Raw genomic sequence first — 15648 nt, 5'->3', positions numbered from 1 at the left:
ATTCTAAATTGAGCGGATGTTTTATCTACATCTCTGTCTGCTCCTACAGGTTCCCTTCCTGTCTGTGGGTGGGGACATTGGAGTCCGGACTGTTCGGCATCAGGACCACAGTGCCTTGAGTGGTGACTATGTTATCGAGGATGTACAAGGCGAAGATAGGTGGTACTTTCGGCGCCTCATCTTCCTCAGCAACAGGAATGTGGTGCAGTCGGAAGCCAGGCTGCTGAAGGATGTGTCTCATAGAGGTGAGACATCACAGATGTGATTGTGGGACCCAGAAGGGTCTGGATAACTCAATTTAGAGTGCTTCAAAAGAACTTAGAGCTTGGCTAAGATGAAGGACAGACTTGGATCTTTGTAATCGGAGGCACAGGGCTCTTTAGACTCTCCTTTCCCACCATCTGGGCAGGGTACTAGTGGAGATAAGCAAACAGAAGTGTTTGTTCACATCTTGAGCAAAGCCTACCTCTGAAATGATATGGAGTAGGCGTAGTGAAGCTGAATAAGCTTGATAATGGTTTTAGTGCCTCGGTTTAAAGGGAATCTGTTTTCTAAGCTGCTGCATATGCATCCCTTTGTGCCCCTCTGGAGATGAGCCAGAAACATGAGGGTTGCATGGAGCCAGTTCTGCCCTTCTTCATAGTGTTGCCTGCTTCAGAGGAACTTAGAGAGGGCACCTTAGCTGCCATCTACTCCAGCACTGTTTGGTGGAACGGTGTGCAATGAAGAAAAGAGTTTCTGAGCTCCCGTTCTCGTATGCTAGCCCCTAACTAGAAATGGCTGCTGAGCACATGGAATATGGTTGGTGTGACTGATTTCTTTTAGAAATTGGTTTTCACTTATGTATTTTATTTTCGAGAGAGTCTCACTTTTTAGGTTTTTGAACTTTCAGCAATCCCCCTGCCTCAGTCTCTTAAGCTGGGATTACAGGCATAAGCCACCACACTGGTTTGAATTTTAATTTTAATTAATTTATATTTTAATTAATATGGTCACAGCTGACTGATGTTTACAGTGTTGGCCAGTGAGATCTAGACCTCCTTTAGGTTCACTCATTTTCTTCTTTTAAGATTTATTTTTTAAGTAAAAAATTGTGCGTGTGTGTGTGTGTGTGTGTGTGTGTGTGCGCGCGTGTGTGTGCGCGTGTATGTGATACAGGTGCCTGTGGAGACCCTAAGAGAGCATTAGATCTTCTGGAGCTAGAGTTACTGGCAGCCATGAGCTGTCTGGTGTGGGTGCTGGAACCCGAACTCTGTTCCTTTATAAGAGCAGCCAGTGCTCTTACCCACTGAGGGTGACTGGAAAGTATGTCTAAGATGTTACATAGAAATCTCACTGAGGAGAAATCACTAGTTTGTTTACCTACCTTTCCTCCTGACTATATATGTTTGTATTATTGTGACTAATTTAAAATCAGACATTCAGAGTAAAAACTAAGGCTGGATTTGGTGGTGCGTTGTGTTAGTCCTAGTACTCAGAAGGCAGAATCATTGCAGGCCAGACAGGACTACAGAAGGAGACCAGTCTAGATTCAAAAGGAAATGTTGCTGTCCCCGTCTCCAGGATAACTTCCTTTGGTCACAGAAATCTGAAGTTGGGTGTCCTGATTCCCAGTCACTGCTCTTGTGTGACCTGCTGTCCTCTCTCACATCTGGGAGAAGTCAGACTCCCGAGGTCAGGGGTCCGCCCTGGCCCGTACTCTCACAAGGATTTTCTTTGGAGCATTCCCCATGCTTGTGGGCTCCCACCCTCAATCCGGTAATTCAGGCTGCAAGTTCCTTTAATCTCATCCCACACCTCTGTCGAATGGCTGAAGAGGACAGTTTGCTCTTTCCACTTTGAGTTTCAAGTCTTTCCACATTATCAAGTTTCTGTTTTTCTTTCTTTCTTTCTTTCTTTCTTTCTTTCTTTCTTTCTTTCTTTCTTTCTTTCTTTCTTTCTTTCTTTCTTTCTTTCTTTTTTTTTTTTTTTTTGGTTTTGTTTTTTTTTTTTTTGAGACAGGGTTTCTCTGTGTAGCCCTGGCTGTCCTGGAACTCACTCTGTAGACCAGGCTGGCCTTGAACTCACAGAGATCTGCCTGCTTCTGCCTCTGAGTGCTGGGATGAAAGGTGTGCCACCACTGCCTGACATATCAAGTTTCTTGCCTTCTTGGTAACCTTTTCTTCCCCTGGGAGGAGCAGTATCCATCACAGAGTATGGATGACCACAAAGTAGCAATTACTCAGAAGAGATTAACATCTGAAAAGTATCCCCTGCCTCACATCAGTTCTGATGCTTCTAGGAAGTGCAGATTCCTGTGGAAATTCAGAGCCATCCATTTAGGATGACTTCCAGGGAGTAGGCAAAGTGGAGTGGTCTTTTATAGGGTTTTTACCCTCTGATTTCCTTATCAGTGGTATGCTGTCTAGGAGACTTAGTAGGAAGATTATAGGTATGGGGTACAAGCAGTCCTGGGTTCATGTCTTACCTGCACCACTTGTTAACTGTGTACTTCACTGAATACCTGAGATGCTCAGTTTTTCACAGGCAAAGAATTGGGAACAGTTATGAGAGGAGCTCAGAGTAAAAGGTGTTGGTATAGTCAGTGGTGTTGGGGAGGTAGTAGTGACTTCACATTTCTGTAAAAGAATAATGAGTCCACTTTCCTCCTGTAATTGGTCTTGCATTCTCAGAGGGGAGGGCCTTGAGGCCCTTTAGTTAATATTTCCAGGTTTTGAATATGCTTTTGCTGTGTACCTTTACTGGCCCTCTGGTATTCAGCAGTATATGGTGAATATTAAAACAACCATGTCTTTGTGAGGAGGGTCTGATTTGTAGAATTTGCCAATTTCTATGGTGTAAATATTCCCTCAGTGGTCAATTTCAGGCTGTCTATATGATGTCAACCAATGAGCAAGAAAATTGCTTAATAGTTGGTTCTTCTGATCTGTTTAAAACTGTTGCAGCACACTGCTGCTGTTGTCCCTTAATTTCCAAAGGCTGGCCTAAGAAAGCATAGGACTTTAGTAGTGTGACTCTCTCCTTTAGCCCAGAAGAAACGGAAAAAGGACAGGAAGAAACAGCGACCTGCTGATACTTCCGAGGACTCCCCTCCTGCCCCAGGGCAGTCCATCGATAAGAGTTATCTCTGTTGTGAACACCATAAAGCCATGATCGCTGGCCTTACCCTGCTGAGAAACCCAGAGCTGCTCTTAGGTAAGAGATGCCACTGCCTTCCAAAGTCAGAGCATGTAAGCCTGCAGAGGTGAGCACATCACAGTGTAGCTTACACAGTTACTACAGACTGACAGATGTACATAAGTTCCTATCCTCCCTCATCTGGACTACGTTCTCCATTAATGAGCTTGTAGGTAACTTGCCTCAAACAGCCTGCCATCTTGAAATAGCTGCCTGTGTTGGGGTATAAGTTTTGTTTTCTTCTGTTTATTTTGCTTTACAATTAAGGAATAAAATACATTCAGCCAGGTTAGGTGAAGCACACAGGTTTTAAGTTATCCATAAAATTTTAAGTTATTTATAAATTTTCACGGGTATATAGTGGTGTTAACTGGATGGTACATTTCTCACGTCTTCAATGCCTTTGGGTAATGTGTGGCTTTCAGTAGTGCCTTATGTGAGCATAAAATATAATTCTTACTGTAGTTAAAATGACAACTTTGCACTAATAAGGATCTTGATGTATTCACTCCCAAGTGTCTTCACCTGAAGTCCCTAACTCTGCTTTAGTTAATCTTGGAGTATAGCCTATTTTGGTGATTTGTTTGTTTCCTTCCTTTAGTATTCTTGTGGTTACTGTGGTTCTATGCTTAGGACAGGATTTGGGTCTTTGTTTTCTGTGCTTTAAAGAACTTGAATGGATTGTGCTTGTTTTGTTGGGGTGTCTGAAAAGGTAGTTGGGACCCTCTGAGTTAAGAGCGGGTGAGGGATGTTGCATTCATACTACTTTGTGATTATGAATAAGATTGTGCCTCCATTTCCAAGGATGGGAGTAGATCCAATATCTCTTTAGGAACTCTTGGTAGCATGTCAGCCAGTTACATTGGGGTTTGTAAGGGGCCATAATATAGTGCATGGTTCATTATCTGGTTCTAGCCAACATGAAGCCAAGTCTGAAAGATCAATGTCTGGAGACTTCTCAGTTTCTAGGTCCTTAAATATCTATCACTGGGCAAAACAACAATTTCAGCTCCCTTTTTTGTTCTCCCTGTACAGACTTTCCAGTGAGCAGATTGCAAAATGATGTTCTCTTCTTCTATTACAGAGACCCCACTGACATTATTGGTGGTGGGCCTGGGTGGGGGTAGCCTCCCCCTCTTCATTCATGATCATTTCCCCAAGTCTTGTGTTGATGCCGTTGAGATTGACTCATCCATGTTGGAAGTGGCCACCCAGTGGTTTGGCTTCTCACAGAGTGACCGGATGAAGGTTCACATTGCAGATGGCCTGGACTACATTACCAGCCTGGCAGGAGGAGAAGGTACTGTCTGAAGCGTTCGGAGGAGTGGTAGTTATGGAAAGTTGGTCTAGGTTGCCAGGCCCGCAGGGGTCTCTAGAGTCCATCTCTCTGAGGCCTTCCTGTCAGGTTTCCCTCTGTGTCTTCATATAGCTATGAATTCAGTTTCCTGGGGTGTAGCCACTGATAAAACAGACCAGAAGTCCCCACTTCTGACCTTACAACCTTTCCTCTTCCTACCACTCCAAGGAAGCTGGAGTCTGTAGCTGATGAGTAGAGAAAAGGAAGAAAAGATAGGGCATATGTTGATTTTTTTTTTAAAATAAACCATTCAGCTGTAGGTGAAGTCAGAAATCGAGTAAAGCTACATTCACACAAGTCAGTGACTTCCACCCTCAGGGACAGTTGGCAAGGTCTGCAAAGATGGTTTTGGTTGTCACAAATTGGAGGGAACGTTGTTACTGTCACCAATGACAAAATCTTTTATCCAGAATGTCAGCAGCGTGAGGCTGAGAAACACTGTTGCAGGATTTCCTTCACTCTGTGCCTTAGACATAAGATATAAGTGCACATTACTTTTCTGTAAAACACCGGACTCAGTGCGTCTCCTGTTCCTCCTTTAACTTTGTCTATAGGATCCTGGTGATGCTGGTTAAAGTTAGTGTGTGCTTGGTCAGCCTTAGCTGGGCAGCTGCTTTGACCAGATGACTTGGTTATACTTTAGAATTGCCTGGGGAACTGGCAGAAAGTACCACAGGCTTCCTATCTCCTCACATCTTCTTGCCACCACCGTGGGGTTTGACATCACATTCTCCAAGTATGTGGAAACTTAAAAGTGATGCTCGTTTCTTCAGCATTAAAAACCACACGCATAGCATGTATCCTTCATGATAGAATGAGCCTGTTAAGGTGTGCCTTTGGAAGGCACTCCTAAATGCGGACAAATGCTCATCTGTATTGTAGGCCAGTTTGAACTTTCATGAGAAAGACTGCTCTAAACCGTGACATTTGAGTCTTTAATAGGCAAGGTACTCCAGTCATCTTCCAGGCTTAGTTGCCCACAGCAGGTTTCAGAGCAGGTGTGTATATGGAAATGGAAATGATGTCATCTTATCCTGCAAAGACAAGGCCTCACTGTCTCCTCTTTCGCAGCACGACCTCAGTATGATGTGATCATGTTTGATGTAGACAGTAAGGATCCAACACTGGGAATGAGTTGTCCTCCCCCAGCATTTGTGGACCAGCTTTTCCTACAGAAGGTCAAAAGCATCCTATCTCGTGAAGGTAAGAAACCCTGGAGATTGGAAAGGAAAGAGGGAAGGGCCTTTGAAAACAAGTTCTTGTGCTGGAGAGTTAGCCCAGAGCCTTTGCCGGCTATGGCAGAGGACTTGAGTTAGGTTTCCGGCACTCACACAGCTGCCGCTAATTCCAGCTGCAGGGAATCCGAGGCCCTCTTCTAGACTCTGGGTGCCTGCAAACAGCATGCAATCCCCCCTCTCCCCACATCACATAGATACATAATTAAAAAATAAAAAACCAAAATGATTCTTTTTTTGGTTTTTCGAGACAGGATCTTTCTGTCCTGGAACTCGCTCTAGACCAGGCTGGCCTTGAATTCATAGAGATCCTCCTGCCTCTACCGCCCAAGTGCTGGGATTAAAGATGTGTGCCGCCGCCACCACCACTGCCCGGCACAAAATTATTCTTTAATAAAAATTGCACGTAAATGTGTAATTTGATTAATTTTTCCGAATTGACTATCTACCAGCACCAAACACTACTTCCAGCATCCTGGAAGTCCACCTCTTACTTCCTCAGTAACTCTTCCTCTGTTAAGGGTTAAACTAAGCATTAAACTAATTGTCATCACAGCCTGGTTTTGCCTGTTTGTTTCTTGCTATAGGTGGAGTCACAGGTCTTAGACTCTTTTAAGTGTCTGCTTTCTTTCACTCAACCTGATGTTTGTGAGATTCAACCACGGTGTTGTGTTTATATTGTCCATTTGTACTGCTGCTGGTATCATGTGACTGTGCTACAATTCGTTTGTCCAGCACTAGTATTTGAGGGTGATATGAGTAGTGTTACCAGTAATAGTCTTAGTATGTGCTATTTATATGACAATTTTGTTTGCAGGTATCTTGAATAGGTACGACGGCCTGTAACTGCTCATGGTTTATGAAAGTGTTCAGCTTTTGTCTACAGTGTGGTCATAGTTCACATTGAGGCAGCTTGGTGACTCCAGCTCCCACGCGAATGGTTTTCAGATGCTCTGGACTTGGCATTGTGTTACTTACTATTCATAGAAGCCATTTTCAGATGAGGAAACTTGGGTTGAGAGACTTGCCACGGTAACCCTCGGAATTGAAGTAGTTCTTTGTCACTTGAAACCTGTGGCCACAACCCCCTAGATATTTTGCATTTTAAAAGTCCTCTGGTGAACTGGGTTGATTGGAACCTTGATTGCCAGAAGACACAACCTTGGCCTTCTCACTGGATAGTAAATACCCATGTGATGTGTGTGTGTCAAGAACATAACAACATCCTTGTGGAATTGAGAAATTTGTCTTTGTGGAGGTTATTAATTATTTTTTTTATTAAAAGATTTCTTAGGTCTGAAGAATATTAAAGTAATGTGTTAGTTATGGGAAAATTGAAGAGTAAGGTAAAGTTGTTTTATGTGTCACATATTCACATTTCCATAGTCTTTATGCTTTTGTGTGCTGTGGTTCTCTGCAAGCTCTCCACTTCCTTTCTTCACTCACCAGCCTCCCTGGTGCAGAAATTTGTGTTCTCCTTATGCGTATCTCTGGACCTGTGGTCATTCCGCTCTTTCCTTCCCGCTCTACAGGGATCTTTATCCTTAACCTTGTGTGTCGTGACCTGGAGTTAAAAGCCTCGGTGCTGGCTGGACTCAAGGCAGCCTTCCCTCTCCTGTATGTCCGGCGAATTGAGGGCGAAGTGAATGAGATCCTGTTCTGTCAGCTGCAACCAGAGCAGAAACTTGCTACCCCAGAACTCCTGGAAATGGCCCAGGCTTTGGAGCGGACCCTGAGGAAGCCTGGGCAGGCTTGGGATGACACCTATGTCCTGTCAGATATGCTGAAGACTGTGAAGATTGTGTGATCAGTGGGGCCAGACAGCCCTCTCAGCTTTCTGCCCCAACTGACTTGAACTCATGGGCTGCTGGAGTATGATGCACAGTTTTTTTAGACCTCACGTTTTTCTTGGTTTCATACTCAGCTACATGCCTCCCATCTTTTGGGATGGGAGGCAGCCCCTGGGATGATTGTAATTTTTTTTTTAAAGTGTGATTATGGAAGAAGAGCAGGATTGGTATCTGCTTCTGGAGACTGAGGGAAGACCGAGGGCGGAAGTTACAGTCGGGGAGTGCACCTCTGTGGATCTTCAGTGTCTTCCCAAAGGTCATATGTTGAAAACTGCTCCCCAGCCCCTGTGGCCCCTTTGGAAAATGGAGGAACTTTTAGGAGGGGCTTTGTGAAGGAAGTTAGGTCACCAGTGTGCCCTGGAAGGGCTATAGGGACACAGGACTTTCTCTTTGCTTTGTGACTGCTGTCAGGTGAAGCCCTTGTTCTGCCTTATCGTCCCTCCATGATGCCCTGCTTCATCACAGGCCCAAAGACAATGGGTTTGCCCACTCCATCTGGAACTTCCAGACTAAGCCAAATAAACCGTTCTTCCTTAAAAGTTGGTCTGTTTCAAGTATTTTTATAGTAACTGAAAGCTAAGAGCAGTTTCCAGTCTCATTTCCTGTTCAAAGGAAGTTTGTACCAGTGAAGACCAGTATGTTCTCCAGCTGCTGGCCTTTCACCCAGGCCCTCATCGGACTCCTGGGGCACTCACTAGCTTCACAGAGGTTTTATGTACACAGAGTCACTTCCTGTGTCCCATCTTCCCCACTAAAGAATGATTTACTTTTGCCTTAGTGTCAGGCAAACGATTCTATGAGAATTTTTAAAAACTTGATTCTTTTACAATTCGATATATATGTGTGTATGTATGTGTATGTGTGTGTGTGTGTATGTATGTACACACAGATATATGTAATGTACTTTGATTACATTTCCCCACCCCATTATTCTCTCATCTTCTCCTTCTCAACAAACCTTTTTCCTAACAAAAATTTCATTTTTTTTCTTGGTAGACCACTGCATTTAATTAGTATTGCTTGCATGACCATAGGTGGAGGTTATTTACTTGAGCAACACCAGTGGTTACACCACTCCACTGTAGAGTATTATTCCCACTCCCTCCCCCACAGATATTAACTATAGCTCCTTGGGAAGGGGTGGGGCCTTATGAGCCTTCCCCCTTTATAAGAATTCTGCCTAACATTGGGCCTAGCAGGTGCCGGGAAAGGAGAGTTGTGGGCTTCAAGCCGTTACTAGATTGCGAAGTGAGTTAATAAACTCATTTGTTAATAAAACAAATGCTAGGGGAAGAACATAGGCAAACCAGAGAAGAAACACCCATGGAAAGGCCCTCCTGGATCTTAGATCCCTGTAGATTGCCAGAAAGGTAACCCCAGTGTGGCTAGGTCTTTACCATGAGCCAGAAATTCCAAATGTGTGTATGGGGGTAAGCTGGTGTGTATTAAAGCGTTGGTCAATCAAAAACTATTTTGAAGACATTTAACCTGTGTGCCAGAAAGTTTCATCTTCCACCTAAGAGATAGCCTATAGAAATGCAGAATGCCAGAGAGAGAGAGATGTAGTGGGTAGCCATTCCAGCTTTAATAATTTTGTCAATAGAGAGAGTCTGGTATCCGCCCCGCCTCTGAGCATATTGCAAAGAGCAAGCTGATAGCTTGCAGTCCAAACTGAAAAGTTACCTTGTTTTAACTCAAGTGTTCTAGAATGGTGTTGGTTGCATGCAATGGTTCTCACAATCTGAGAGAGTATACAGTGTTCGCTTTCCAGAACAATCAGGGATCAGGATGAGCATGTAATATGATACCTTGGTCCCTACCAAACAAGTTCTGCAGCAATGTAAAGTGATTAAAGTTGACTGTTGCCTCTTACCCCACACCTGTACCAATGTCATTGTGCCAACCTGTCATGCCTTAACTTGCTAACTGGGTGACTTCCCTAGTGTGTCTTGTATGGGTATAGAAACAGTTCTTATCCATACTGCACGTTGGATTCACTTGGCATAGTAAGCAGAATAACGCTTCTTTAAAAATGTCTGCAATCTCTGAGTATGGTCCAGCCCACTGTGATGGGGAATCAATGTAGCAGGTGGGCTTGGTGATAATCAGCTGATTTTAAACTATGGTGGTATTTTGGATTATTGAGGTGGGTCCAGTGTTATCCTGAGGTTGTTTAAATGGCAGAAGGAGGCAGAAGTGTCAATATCAAAGTTAAACAATGTGAGGAAGACTCCACTGGTCATTGCTGGCCTTGGAGATGGAAGGAGGCCACTAGTCAAGGAATACAGTTGCCCTATAGAAGCTGGGAAATGTAAGAAAACTAGCCAGGTATTTCAGGAATGAGGCTCTCTGCCCTGCACACTCCAGCGTTGCTGAAACTGCCAACAACTCAGTTTTAGCCAATGAGATCCATTTTTGGATTTCTGAATTACAGAATGTGGTAGTTGGAATGTAGTAGGCTCCCATAATCTCACAGGGAGTGGTACTATTAGAGGTGTGGCTTTGTTGGAGTAGGTATGGCCTTGTTGGAGGAAGTATGTCACTGTGGGGGTGAGCTTTGAGGCCTCATATATGCTCAAGCCACACCCAGTGTCTCAGTTCACTTCCTGCTGCCCAAGCTAGATGTAGAACTCGGAGCTACCTCTCCAGCTCCATGTCTGCCAGCATGCTGCTGCTCTGTCCCACCATGACAATAATGGACTGAACCTCTGAACTGTAAGCCACTGTAATTAAATGTTTGCTTTATAAGAGTTGGCATGGTCATGATGTCTCTTCACAGCAATAGAAACTAAGACACAAGACTATAAGATAATATTGTTTGGTTGGGTGGTGGTGGCGCATGCCTTTAATCTCAGCACTCAGGAGGCAGAGCCAGGTGGATCTCTGAGTTCGAGGTCTGAGTTCTGGTCTACAGAGCAAGATCCAGGACAGGCACCAAGACTACACAGAGAAACCCTGTCTCAAAAAACCAAAAAAAAAAAAAAAAAGTTTGAGTTCCTCTGTTGCTAGAGTTTTTCTGCCTGGCCCACAGTCAGGACAAATCTCTCTCACCCGCCAGTCCCAAGCCGCTCAAACCCGATCAAGTAAACACAGACACTTATATTGGTTTCAAACTGTATGGCTGTGGCAGGCTTCTTGTTAACTGTTCTTACAGCTTAAATTAATCCATTTCTATTAATCTATACCTTGCCACGTGGCTTGTGGCTTACCGGTACTTTACATCTTCCTTATCCTGATGGCGGCTGGCAGTGTCTCCCCCACCAGCTTCCTGTTCTCTCTATTCTCCTCTCCGTTAGTCCCGCCTATACTTCCTGCCTGGCCACTGCCAATCAGTGATTTATTCATTGACCAATCAGCAACACATTTGACATACAGACCATCCCACAGCATTCCTCTAAGCTTGAAGTAGCATGTTACAGCAGCCCTAGGAAACTAATAATCTGGGCAGCTTTAAAGGTCACTGAGGTTGAAGACTCCGTCCCTGATTGGGCATACTCTGGGAATCAGGAACGAGTCGCCATCAGTGGTCAGCAGCGTAGTTCTAAGGTACAAGTTCAGCCATCGCTTGGTAATTGGTGATTATTTTTGCCTCTATATGCTAGCCCATCCTCCGTTCTTTGCCCTGAGTAGATGTCCTTTGAGTCAGCTGAGGACATGAACTTGCTGCAGAGGGTGATTTCCTCTGTGAAGCAAGCAGCTTCCTGCTCCACTGTAACAGAACACTGAGTACTATCCTAGGCTCTGCTTAAGGGAGCTCCAGGCTTCTAGGAAACCACAATTAGACCAATTTGTTTCTTGGGGCTTGGCTTGATGATTGGTTTATACATACTTGTTAAACAGTCAGTAAGAAATCGGGTTGGTAAGTTGAGTTTCCCCTTTTCCTATTCATTAGAGTTTTTTCTTTCTTTTTTTCCCCTTTTTTTGAGAGGCTATCCCATGCCTTTCTGTGAAGGGTATGTACAGGGAAGACAGCAGCTTCTGTAGACTTTAGGGCAACTATTAACTTACACAGATGGGTCCTGGAACCACACAGTCATGAGATAGCACAGAAGAAGGTTAGACTATTTCCTAGGAGTCTCAAATCCTTGTTAGAACAGGCAGAAAAGGAGCCAGTCTCAGGAAAAGCTGCCTCCTTAAAGTGACAGAAGATTGAACTAATTGGTCCCTGCCTCCTCCTCCTCCTCCTTTCCCCAACTCCAGCCTCAGCTGTTTCCCATGCGTCCCAGTAGATGGCACTAGAAATCACACTTAAGTTCTGTGGTGTCTACCATTCCTGGAGGAGCAGCATTTCTGATTCTTTTAGGTATGAGGACACTCTCCTACGTGGTCTGTATTTCTCTCCATTCTCGGATGCTCCGCCCACTCTCCTCTGGCCTCCCTTTCTTCCTTCCCTGTTCATGGAGAGAGCAGCGTTTGTTTCAATCAGCCTCTAATGGTGCAAGCCTGGAAGCGGGCATCTCTTTGCCCCTCACTTTTGATTTTAGAAGGTAGAGTGATGGGGGAATGCCAGTAAGAAACTTAAAGCTAGAGCGTTGTAGGCAACAAAAACAATGTATGAGGGTCCAAGCTGACATATCTGCATGATTCCTGCCAAGATGGAAGAATTTTTTTTTTTTAAATAGAGATACATACTTATGGGGTACATTATGGTAATTTGATAATATGTAATAGCCTGCAATAAAATTAGGGGTTCTATACTTTATTCCACTGGTCTGTGTATCGTTCTATGCCAGTACCATGCTACACTGGTTAGTATAACTTTGTAATATGTCCTCAATTCAGCTTTGTGTGCCTCTGACTTCCTTTTGCTGAGGATGACTGTGGCAGTCCCGTGTCCTGTAGAAAAACAGAAACAGTAGAATGATCATATGTTGTAAAAGGTCCATTATTAGATTGGCTTACACAGTAGGGGCTGGATAGCCCAGCAGTGTCTGTCTGTCTGCTGGGGTGGGGTGGGGCAGAGAACCATGAAGCTGAATGCCCCAGCAGTCCCAGGGGAAGATCTTGGAGAGTTGCTGGTCTTCAGTCCATGTCGGAGGGCTGCAGAAACTGGGTCCTAGTTGGCAAAGACGGTGGCTGCAGCAGCATGGACTGAACCATTACCAGGTCCTCAGCCTCTACAGCAAGGCATGCGATAAGTGATTTAAAAGCACTGTAAAGCTATAATACAAGATCTTTTTAATGTGCCACTGAGCTCAGTTTACTGCTAGTATTTTGTTGAGCATTTTTTGTGTCTTTTCTCATCAGATTTGGATCTTTAGTTAAAGAAAAAAGTTTATCTTTGTTTTAAAATATTCATTTATTTACATTTTGAGACAGGGTCGATTTTAGCCCAGGCTATTCTCCAAATCCTTCTGTGGCGGAGCATGACCTTGAGTTCATGATGTTTCTGTCTCCACCTCAGTGCAGAGATGGCAGGGATGCATCCTATCCCCAGCCTTTGTCTGTTTTTGTGTCAGGAGTGATGCTAGCCTTCCCAAAATACATTTAATAGAGTGACTTTCATTTCATTTTTTAAAAATGTTTTCTTTGGCCGGGCGGTGGTGGCGCACGCCTTTAATCCCAGCACTCGGGAGGCAGAGGCAGGCGGATCTCTGTGAGTTCGAGGCCAGCCTGGGCTACAGAGCGAGATCCAGGAAAGGCGCAAAGCTACACAGAGAAACCCTGTCTTGAAAAACCAAAAAAAAAAAAAAAAAAAAAAAAAAATGTTTTCTTTGGAATTAGTTCTTTAAACATTTTATAGAATTCAGTAGTAAAGTCAACAGGTCCTAGAATTTTCTTTTTCTTTTAGATGGGAGATTTTTAATTATTGTTTCAATTTCAGTACTCATGGTTTTTCTATTTTTTTCTTGGTTCTGCTTTGGTAGGTTATGTGGGTTCAGGAGTTTATTAGAGGTAATCTCTTGTTTGGCGACTGCCACGTTGATTCATCAGGCTGTTGTGTTTTAGTTCATCCACTTCTGCTGCTGGAAGCTTTGCATTGTGTGGCCATTCCAAGTTCTTTATCTACATTTTGGTGAGTATTTATTTAGGTCATTTTCAAATTTGGACCGTTATAAGTAAGGCGACTATGAATATTCATGACCACATTTTTGCATGGCCATATACTTTATTTTCCTTAAGGTAAAAACCTAACCTGGAATGAATGTGTTGTATGGTAGGTGTATGTTTAGCCTTTCAGGATGCTACCAAAGTGCTTTCCCAAGGGCGTGTGTCACCTTACATGGGTGCATATCGCTGTACTTTGTGCATACTTACCTGCCTGTTGCCACCTTTTGTTCCCCCACCCGAACATTGGTCCTCTTCCCCCTCAGAGCAGCCCTCTTCCACTGTGATGTCTGTCTGCACATCTGGATTCTGCATGTGCTGACACGATGTCACTGTCTTTTGTTCCCCCTCCCTCCCGCTTTAGACTGCCTTCCTCACACATAGGCTCACCCATGGGGTGACAAAGGGTCTTTGATTTTTAAAGATTCAATTGGAACCTTGTTCATTTTACGGTGATGATACAAAACCAAGATATGTTTAGCAGAAACTATAGTTTCAATATTGGACTTGGGTCTTTTCCTAGCGAACATACTCTGTCAAAATACTGCTCACAGTGAGCCACACTATCACAGGGTCAATTACCAATGAGCCCTAGTGCACTCACTGTGTTGCTAAGTTGTGATGTTAGGTGTCAAAAATCTGTTTCCAGCTAGAGCAGGATGATCAGGATGTAACTCCATCACAAGTTTGGGAGCATCTGCATACAAGTTTATAATTTTCAACACATTTGAATTTTCCCCACTGTTTCATCAAGTAATTTTTCTGCTCTTTTCATTCCTCATTCCCTGCTCCCTTGATTGCACATATCATATGATTCTCAAGTTTGCTCCAAAGCTCATTTGTGCTGTATTCATTTTTTTTCCTTATTGTTTCCTCCCCATGTTTCTTTTTAGATTATTTCTGTTATGTTCTTAAAGTTACTTGTGTTTTCTTCTGTGATGTTTAATCTGCCATTAATCTCATCAATTGTTTTTTTTTAATTTTATACTTAAAATATACTTTAGAAACTTGTATCTTTATGTTCTTAAAAATTTTAATTATGTATATGTGTATATGTTGGGGGGGCCTATGTGCACATTTTGAGCAGGTGCCCACCCAGGTCAGAAGAGAGCATCAGATCTCCTGGAGCTGGAGTTACAGGCAGTTGTGAGCCACCCAACACCCAGTGCTGGGAATGGAATTTGGAACCTCTGCAAGAGTAGTATAGTACCTACTCTTAACCACCTAGTCATCTCTCTAGCCCCTGCATTTTTTTTTTAAATCTCTGGTGCTGTAGTTCTCTCCTATCTAGAAATAAGGTTTGTCATTGTTTTATATCAGTGTCCTGGAGATTGAAACATTCTATTCCCCAGGGAAATGCCTTAAGACAAGAAGTAAATAAAGTAACTTCAGGAAGTCCCTGAAAATGACCAGATTCATTAGGCCCCTCCTTCCCAAGAATAAACAATAAGGATCACTCTCAGAGGATCCAAGCTGCAAAGAAGATTCTCAGACAAGTTGTGATGACTAATCTTATGTCAACTTAACATAAGCTAGAGTTATCTGAAAGGAGGGAACCTCAACTGAGAAAATGCCTCCATAAGATCTGACTGTAGAGCATTTTCTTAATTAGTAATTGAGGTGGGAGGGAGGGGGAGGGCCCAACCTATTGTTCGTGGTACCAACTCTGGGCTGGTGGTCCTGGGTTCAATAAAAAAGCAGACTAAGCAAGCCATTAGGAGTAAACTAAACCAGTAAGCAGCACTCCTCCATGGTCTCGGCATCAGCTCCTGCCTCCAGTTCCTGCCCTGCTTGAGTTCCTGTCCTGACTTCCTTTCATGCTGAACAGGAATGGGGAAGCATAAGGCAAATAAACCCTGTTCCCCAAGTTTCTTTGGCCATGGTATTTTATTACAACAATAATAGCCGTAACTAAGACACAAGCCCCGTTGCCTGGAAGAGGCTCAGACCACCTGAACCACCTGGAAGGAACACTCTTCTC

At 43.7% G+C, this 15648-nt stretch overlaps 1 protein-coding gene across 2 annotated transcripts in view; it reads left to right on the top strand.

Moving 5' to 3' along the window:
• The window catches only part of Mettl13 (methyltransferase 13, eEF1A lysine and N-terminal methyltransferase), a 36506-nt gene extending 28345 nt beyond the window's left edge, over positions 1-8161 (top strand). For both annotated transcript variants that reach the window (XM_052737392.1, XM_052737391.1), the window contains exons 4-8: positions 50-245; positions 3028-3195; positions 4262-4477; positions 5606-5737; positions 7302-8161. In XM_052737392.1, the coding sequence (XP_052593352.1) occupies positions 50-245; positions 3028-3195; positions 4262-4477; positions 5606-5737; positions 7302-7576 (987 nt within the window). In that variant the 3' untranslated portion in view covers positions 7577-8161. The remainder of the gene's footprint in view (positions 1-49; positions 246-3027; positions 3196-4261; positions 4478-5605; positions 5738-7301) is intronic.
• The last annotated feature ends 7487 nt before the right edge of the window (positions 8162-15648 follow it).

Source organism: Peromyscus californicus, unplaced genomic scaffold, assembly GCF_007827085.1.
Source record: "Peromyscus californicus insignis strain IS unplaced genomic scaffold, ASM782708v3 Scaffold_14__1_contigs__length_90479793_seg_2, whole genome shotgun sequence".
Taxonomy (NCBI): domain Eukaryota; kingdom Metazoa; phylum Chordata; class Mammalia; order Rodentia; family Cricetidae; genus Peromyscus; species Peromyscus californicus.
Note: the sequence above shows the minus strand (reverse complement) of the source record. Positions and strands in the feature narration are given on the sequence as shown.